We start from the raw sequence: 9,022 nt of genomic DNA on the forward strand, positions 1-9,022 counted from the left end.
GGACTATGACAGTTTTACCTGGAACTAACGAAATCATAGTTTGCCATTTTAATTCCTCACGCAAAATTTACGTGATTATCTAACATAACGCTGCAGACAGGCATGAGATGAGACATCTCTAAACTGCCCTCCTGTTGACCACCTCTTGTCATTTTATTCGACATAGCCGTCCTGGCATTCTACGGATCGGAGCGTGGAATGTCAGATCTCTTAATCGGGCAGGTAGGTTAGAAAATTTGAAAAGAGAAATGGATAGGTTAAAGTTAGATATAGTGGGAATTAGTGAAGTTCGGTGGCAGGAGGAACAAGACTTTTGGTCAGTTGATTACAGGGTTATAAATACAAAATCAAATAGGGGTAATGCAGGAGTAGATTTAATAATGAATAAAAAAATAGTAGTGCGGGTTAGCTACTACAAACAGCATAGTGAACGCATTATTGTGGCCAAGATAGACACAAAGCACATGCCTACTACAGTAGTACAAGTTTATATGCCAACTAGCTCTGCAGATGATGAAGAAATTGATGAAATGTATGACGAGATAAAAGAAATTATTCAGGTAGTGAAGGGAGACGAAAATTTATAGTCATGGGTGACTGGAATTCGTCAGTAGGAAAAGGGAGAGAAGGAAACATAGTAGGTGAATATGGATTGGGGGGAAGAAATGAAAGAGGAAGCCGCCTTGTAGAATTTTGCACAGAGCATAACTTAATCATAGCTAACACTTGGTTCAAGAATCATGAAAGAAGGTTGTATACCTGGAAGAATCCTGGAGATACTAAAAGGTATCAGATAGATTACATAAAGGTAAGACAGAGATTTAGGAACCAGGTTTTAAATTGTAAGACATTTCCAGGGGCAGATGTGGATTCTAACCACAATCTATTGGTTATGAACTGCAGATTGAAACTGAAGAAACTGCAAAAAGGCGGGAATTTAAGGAGATGGGACCTGGATAAACTGAAAGAACCAGAGGTTGTACAGAGTTTCAGGGAGAGCATAAGGGAACAATTGACAGGAATGGGGGAAACAAATACAGTAGAAGAAGAATGGGTAGCTCTGAGGGATGAAGTAGTGAAGGCAGCAGACGATCAAGTAGGTAAAAAGACGAGGGTAGCAGAAGAAATATTGAATTTAATTGATGAAAGGAGAAAATATAAAAATGCAGTAAATGAAGCAGGCAAAAAGGAGTACAAACGTCTCAAAAATGAGATCGACAGGAAGTGCAAAATGGCTAAGCAGGGATGGCTAGAGGACAAATGTAAGGATGTAGAGGCTTGTCTCACTAGGGGTAAGATAGATACTGCCTACAAGAAAATTAAAGACACCTTTGGAGAGAAGAGAACCACTTGTATGAATATCAAGAGCTCAGATGGCAACCCAGTTCTAAGCAAAGAAGGGAAGGCAGAAAGGTGGAAGCAGTATATAGAGGGTTTATACGAGGGCGATGTACTTGAGGACAATATTATGGAAATGGAAGAGGATGTAGATGAAGATGAAATGGGAGATAAGATACTGCGTTAAGAGTTTGACAGAGCACTGAAAGACCTGAGTCGAAACAAGGCCCCGGGAGTAGACAACATTCCATTGGAACTACTGATGGCCTTGGGAGAGCCAGTCATGACAAAACTCTACCATCTGGTGAGCAAGATGTATGAGACAGGCGAAATACCCACAGACTTTAAGAAGAATATAATAATTCCAATCCCAAAGAAAGCAGGTGTTAACAGATGTGAAAATTACCGAACTATCAGTTTAATAAGTCACAGCTGCAAAATACTAACGCGAATTCTTTACAGACGAATGGAAAAACTGGTAGAAGCGGACCTCGGGGAAGATCAGTTTGGATTCCGTAGAAATGTTGGAACACGTGAGGCAATACTAACCTTACGACTTTTCTTAGAAGAAAGATTAAGAAAAGGCAAACCTACGTTTCTAGCATTTGTAGACTTAGAGAAAGCTTTTGACAACGTTAACTGGAATACTCTCTTTCAAATTCTGAAGGTGGCAGGGGTAAAATACAGGGAGCGAAAGGCTATTTACAATTTGTACAGAAACCAGATGGCAGTTATAAGAGTCGAGGGGCATGAAAGGGAAGCAGTGCTTGGGAAGGGAGTGAGACAGGGTTGTAGCCTCTCCCCGATGTTATTCAATCTGTACATTGAGCAAGCAGTAAAGGAAACAAAAGAAAAATTCGGAGTAGGTATTAAAATTCATGGAGAAGAAGTAAAAACTTTGAGGTTCGCCGATGACATTGTAATTCTGTCAGAGACAGCAAAGGACTTGGAAGAGCAGTTGAACGGAATGGACAGTGTCTTGAAAGGAGGATATAAGATGAACGTCAACAAAAGCAAAACGAGGATAATGGAATGTAGTCAAATTAAATAGGGTGATGCTGAGGGGATTAGATTAGGAAATGAGACACTTAAAGTAGTAAAGGAGTTTTGCTATTTAGGGAGTAAAATAACTGATGATGGTCGAAGTAGAGAGGATATAAAATGTAGACTGGCAATGGCAAGGAAATCGTTTCTGAAGAAGAGAAATTTGTTAACATCGAGTATAGATTTAAGTGTCAGGAAGTCGTTTCTGAAAGTATTTGTATGGAGTGTAGCCATGTATGGAAGTGAAACATGGACGATAACCAGTTTGGACAAGAAGAGAATAGAAGCTTTCGAAATGTGGTGCTACAGAAGAATGCTGAAGATAAGGTGGGTAGATCACGTAACTAATGAGGAGGTATTGAATAGGATTGGGGAGAAGAGAAATTTGTGGCACAACTTGACTAGAAGAAGGGATCGGTTGGTAGGACATGTTTTGAGGCATCAAGGGATCACAAATTTAGCATTGGAGGGCAGCGTGGAGGGTAAAAATCGTAGAGGGAGACCAAGAGATCAATACACTAAGCAGATGGCAAAAGGATAGAGTAGCATGGAGAGCTGCACCAAACCAGTCTCATGATTGAAAACCACAACAATAACAACAGCCGTCCCGAGCTTGCTTTCTCGTAAGAAGAGGGAAACTCCCACAAAGGAATAATGGCAAAATATGAGAGGGTGGGAAGGCCTGATCAAAGTGCAAGGAAAGGTTGATCTCCTATCCTCAGAACTGGTTCGCAGAAGACCGTCATTACAAATTCCCTGTCTTAATAAAGCCCACGTAAAATTGGACTCTGTCGTGTAACGAACGCTATAGCTAATCCATCTCATATGTCTACATTTCCCTTCCACATTTACCGGGTCGACATAAGCTACAAATTTTCAGATATCCTCCAAGATGTATACTCATATACACTGAAGCACCAAAGATACTATACAGGCATGTGTATTCAAATACAGAGAGATGCTAACAGGCAGAATACGGCGCTGCGGTCAGCAAAGGCTATATAAGACAACAAATGTCTGGCGCAGTTGTTAGTTCGGTAATGGCTGCTACAAAGGCAGGTTATCGAGATTTAAGCGAGTTTGAACGTGGTGTTACAGTCGGCGCACGAGCGATGGGACATAGCATGTCTAAGGTAGCGATGAAATGGGGATTTTCCCGTACGGCCATTATACCGTGATAATCAGGAATCCGGGAATCTGGTAAAACGTCAAATCTCCGACATCGCTGCGGCCAGAAAAAGATCCTGCAAGAACGAGTCAAACAACGACTGAAGAGAATCTTTCCACGTGACAGAAGTACAACCGCTCCACAAACTGCTGCAGATTTCAGTGTTGGGCCATCAACAAGTGTCAGCGTACGAACCATTCAACGAAATATCATCGATATGGGCTCTCGGAGCCGAAGGCCCACTCGTGTACCCTTGACGACTGCACTATACGAAGCTTTACTCCTCTCTGGGGCCACACAACACCGACATTGGACTGTTGGTGACTGGAAAAACGTTGCCTGTCGGACGAGTCTCGTTTCAAATTTAATCGAGAGGATGGACGTGTATGGGTATGGAAACAACCTCATGGATCCACGGACCCTTTATGTTAGCAGGGGGCTGTTCAAGCTGGAGGAGGCTCTGTAACGGTGTGGGGCGTGTGCAGTTGGAATGAGATGGGACCCGTGGTATGTCTGGATATGACGCTGACAGGTGACACGTACGTAAGCATCCTGTCTAATCACCTGCATCCATTCATGTCCATTGTTCATTCCGACGGACTTGGGCAATTCCAGCAGGACAATGTGACACGCCACGCGTCCACAATTGCTACAGAGTAGCTCCAGGAACGCTCTTCTGAGTTTAAACATTTCTGCTGACCAACAGATCCTCAGACATTAACATTATTGAGCTTATCTGGGATGCCTTACAACGTGCTGTTCAGAAGAGATCTCCAGCCCTCGTACTCTTAAGGACATATCGACAGTCCTGCAGGATTCATGGTGTAAATTCCCTCCAGCTACTTCAGACATTAGTCGAGTCCATGTCACGTCGTTTTGCGGCACTTCTGCGTGTTAGCGGGAGCCCTCCACGATATTAGGAAGGTGTACCGGTTTCTTTGGTTCTTCAGTGTGTATCGATATACAAATCCCATGGGATCCAATGGCAATTAGCGAGTAATCTGTTGGTTTGGACTAGTTATGTCTCTGGAGACTTCACAGAGGAATTTCACTATCAAAATTAAACCACCTAAACATTAATTACGATCTGACACTGTAATCTGACTTGCTCAGAATAGAATACTAAAATCTGAAACACACATTACGTGAAAAATTTAACAAAACTCAGAAAAGTGTATTCCAGGTTACTGTAAAAAAAACTTTGTTTAACGCATATATGAAACATATCTGCCATAATGAAGATAACAGGTGGGCAGAGACGCTTCATGGCCTGTAGCACATGCTTTATCATCATACGAAATTAGCTTTAGTTTCAGCGTCTGCAATAAGCGTAGTAGCAGGTCCATGTGCGTCCAGTAAATTAGACTGTTAGCACGACCCAAGATGCTACACATACTGGCCCAGTTAGTCACGGGATAGAACACCACAGTATTCACTCTATCATTTCTCAAAACGCTCATCAGGTTGCCCCTAAAATATGTAAAAAGTGTCCAACTATCACTTCACGACTCCATGGATATATTTTGTTCGTAAACAGCACACATTCCTACAACAATAGATAGTAACAAACCGAATGAATCTCAATTATTTGGTGAAGAGCCGCTGAAGACTGTGTGATCCAATGCAAAACCACACAGCAAACTACCCTTACAATTGATGAATGTTTGCTAGCAGAGTTTCTGATCCTACGTATCACTCAAATACAGAAACACCAGAATTTCTGATTCTATAGCTGCGTGTGTACTCAGATTATCTTCCTTGAACGATTACACTGTTGAAATAGGGCGAGAAGAGGCATCTCTGCCTTGCATGATCAGTGCTCTAGCATCTGCGTCATGCGGACACACCGTGTAAAGCAAGTCGAAGTTTCAATGGTCCGACATCCTATTCCGGTGCAAAACAATCAATTTGCCATCTTAGTCACCACTTCATAGTTGTGCGGTGGGATTTGATTTTTGATTAGCAGTTCCTTGGTTGGAATTATGACGGCAGAAAATTTCATCAGATATAAAGCGTGTCTCAAGGCGATTACACCAATTTTACAACTCTGTCTGTATCTTCTACATGAATAAAGATAGAAATTAGCGACAAATTTAGCTTGCGCAATAGAAATTAGCGGTTTACCTTGGTGCTATTTTGAAGTTGTCAGCAGGAATCTCCTTGACGTAGCTAGCTGGATCGCAAGTTCATTGCGGCTTTTTCTATATTTACGAGGACAGACCGAAAATTTCGTTTTTCAAAAAAAAGCGGAGTGCCAGCCAGCGCCCTGGAAACTGGATGCAAGCGCTTTTCTTAACAACCGACAAACCTGCCGATTGCTTGAATAGTCTAACTCGCATGCATTAGAAAGCTTCAAACGTTACATATTGGACTTTACCCCTAGATTACTACAACAAAAAAACCCCGGTACGGGACCACAAGTCCCACCGCCACACCTTCACCCGCCCATGTTAGGTAAAATTTTTCTGCCTGACTCATGTAGTACTATCACCGTCAGAGGGTGGTACGGGACTACAAGTCCCACCGCCACACCTCCAAAGTGAATTGCAGTGACGCAGTCACTGCCCTGTGGAAATTTACTGCCTCACCAACACAGTTAGACCGCAATAGACCGGTGATGCTGTATTGTAACATATCACCCCGGACTACAAGTCCAAAGATTACTAAACCGTCCTAAAATTTATCACTGCAGTAGAACATACAACAGGACATTTTGTAATTAATTTGGAATGTAACATACCACTGAAAATCTAACATTTGTAATTAACTAATGCATACCCTATCATATACCCATTAATTATGACTTCCTCTGAATGAACTATTGGGTAGTACACTTTCCGATGGTTTAGTAGCAATGTATCATTTTCCCCCTTCAGTGTTCTATGGTTAAGCATGTGAGCGCGAAAAAGCTGAGGAAAGGTTTGACACTATACCTGAAGTTTGTTTTAAGTCGCTAAGTACTCTCATTCTAAAATAGTGGATGAATATAGTCCGGGTATTTGTGCGAGGTGAGTTACTCCCCATCAGCACATATACACCGTATCTAAGTGTAATTCTTGTCTTACTGGATTATACACCTTTATGAGTAGTTCATAACAACATTTTAAATTTAAAAATTCGATCAAAAATTGGGCGAAATATTGAAAACAAAATTTTTTGTTCCTAGAAGTCGTTTGATAGGCAACCTGCAATGGCTGCGGAGTTCCGAAAGAGCTGTTTAGCAATGCAGATGAACTACCTTAGTAAAGTATCGGCAGTAAGGGATGGTCGGTTCTCGTATAGCGTTGTAGAAGCTCACACTGGGCCACAACTCAAACAAAGTAATTTTTTGGGCAAAAATTCAGTATTTCTCTTCGCAAAATGCAAAAGTGCGTTCGAGCCTAAATTTGGCAGACTTTTTGAACCCCTCAGGAAAGTTAGAATTCAAGTCCCGTCGACCTCTGAACCATTAGAGACGCATCATTAGCTTAGTTTGGCGAAGCAAGGAAGAAAGGGGGGCAGGAATCTGTCATGGTCTTGCTCAAGAGACCAGTAAGGATGCTAAAAACCGACTGGTTAAAACCAATACCGATATTTTAGTTGTGAATAACCGGTATTTTTCGGTATTTCTTTGGTCTCTGCCGTAACATTTTTCTTTTTTACTAATAAATGGGTATAAAACTGATGTATCAATTTGCCGTAGCAGTGTCGCTAAAATTTTTGGTTTTAGGTAACACTTAAAAAAAATTAACAAGGTTGTAGTATTGATCCTGATGAAAAGAGTCAACTTACAGATCAATACATTATATAATGAGTATATATGAACAGATTGGGCAATAAATATTGGCCAATGAATTGATTCGTTATTGTAATTTTAACTATTGTCATGTAATTGTCCCTGGTAAATGTTATATTTTGCCCACTCTCTACATTGTTCATTTGAATTTTTGAAACAGCATTTTTGGTTTGACGGCACAATATATATATATATATATATATATATATATATAAGCTCTTTTTTAGTCATATATATATATGTATGACTAAAAAAGAGCTTTCTCATTCGTAACAAATAAAGAAAAAGAACGCTACAAGTTTTACACAAAAGCTTATTATTTGTATGTCATTTCCTTGAAATGATAAAAGACAAAGTTACGGCAACAATAATGAGTCAGAAACTTAACCATTCATTCATAGTTTGTAATAAAAATTGAAATTAGCTGATCTGCTGCCTGTATCTACATAATAAGGCTTTATATCCTTGTAGCCCTTAGAATCTGACAACTTAATACGAAAAACAGAATTTAAACCAGATTTCACCCTTAGCACTGACTATTCGTAATGCCCAAATAATGGTGGATCCTCGATTACCACGTGACTTTTTAACAGATATTTAATAGATTATAACAAGTAGCAGAATACTGGTGAATTTTTTTGCATTAATCAACTCCTGATTACTTTTCGAGAAAACCAGTGAGCAGTAGAAGGACTATTTTTTTACCTATTTCATTTGATATTTTGACTCTGTCTCTTAAAACGTATAATGCAAAGGTTTGAGGGGAAACACTGAATTTTTCAATGTTTGTGCGATGTCTACGCAGTTGTAAATAATAGCCACAAAAAAACCGATAATCGCTTGTTTCAGAAACTATTAATTTTAAGCGGTTTTATCAGTCAGGTTACACTGGATATGAAAAAACGGGTGTAAGCAAAAACCGATTGTTTCTGTGATAACAGCTATCCCTAAGAAAGGTGAGGAACTGAACCGTACGCCTCCAGTGTAAGAGATCTGCTGCTGATCCACCGCCAGCCAGCTTCAACCCACGAGCGAAACGCTCGAGCTGCGACAGGAACGGCGCCGACGGTTGTGCTGCGACTTACCCGCTTCTTGTAGGCGAGGACGACGGGCCGGCGCAGCCTGCGCTCCAGCTGGTACGAGTCCATGGCGGGACAGGACAGGACAGGACAGCAGGCCCGCAGTGGCACTGGCTGTGCCGCGCTAGCCGACCAGCCACATCCGCGTTATCGCGGCCGCGCTGCTCCGCCCCCCGGCCGGACACTGCTGTTTGCGCTCTGTATCGTACACCACTACTGTGGCCTCTGCGCGTCCCCGCCTAGCGCGACCCACTGCGCTGACAACGCACCATCATGTTGCCATCTATTATCGCATCGAGCATTCCTGTGTACTTCCTGTCGAACCTGCCTCTCTCTCTCTCTCTCTCTCTCTCTCTCTCTCTCTCTCTCTAATTCTGTGGAACTGTGTGCCCGAAAGCTAACGAGGAAGAGTGCTGACTCTTCAGCTTGCTCACACACTGTCGGATCGCCTCATAATGACCATCCCCCCGCGTGTGACGCCTGCAGCACCATGAATCATAACTTACGTCACGTGTTGTGCGCCGGTGAAGTCTGGTTTTAAATAGACCGTCCGGCTGTCTCCTGAACATCGTAAAATTCCTAGAGCACCTCCGGTAATTACCGAGTGAGCTGAGCACT

General features: G+C 41.8%; 1 protein-coding gene across 1 annotated transcript in view; it reads right to left on the reverse strand.

The window, feature by feature from the left end:
* Window positions 1-8,794, reverse strand: part of LOC126469392 (septin-2) — a 127,859-nt gene extending 119,065 nt beyond the window's left edge. The window contains exon 1 of the mRNA XM_050096629.1: window positions 8,411-8,794. Coding sequence (XP_049952586.1) covers window positions 8,411-8,473 — 63 coding nt within the window. The 5' untranslated portion in view covers window positions 8,474-8,794. The remainder of the gene's footprint in view (window positions 1-8,410) is intronic.
* Window positions 8,795-9,022: the final 228 nt, after the last annotated feature.

Source organism: Schistocerca serialis, chromosome 1, assembly GCF_023864345.2.
Source record: "Schistocerca serialis cubense isolate TAMUIC-IGC-003099 chromosome 1, iqSchSeri2.2, whole genome shotgun sequence".
Taxonomy (NCBI): Eukaryota; Metazoa; Arthropoda; class Insecta; order Orthoptera; family Acrididae; genus Schistocerca; species Schistocerca serialis.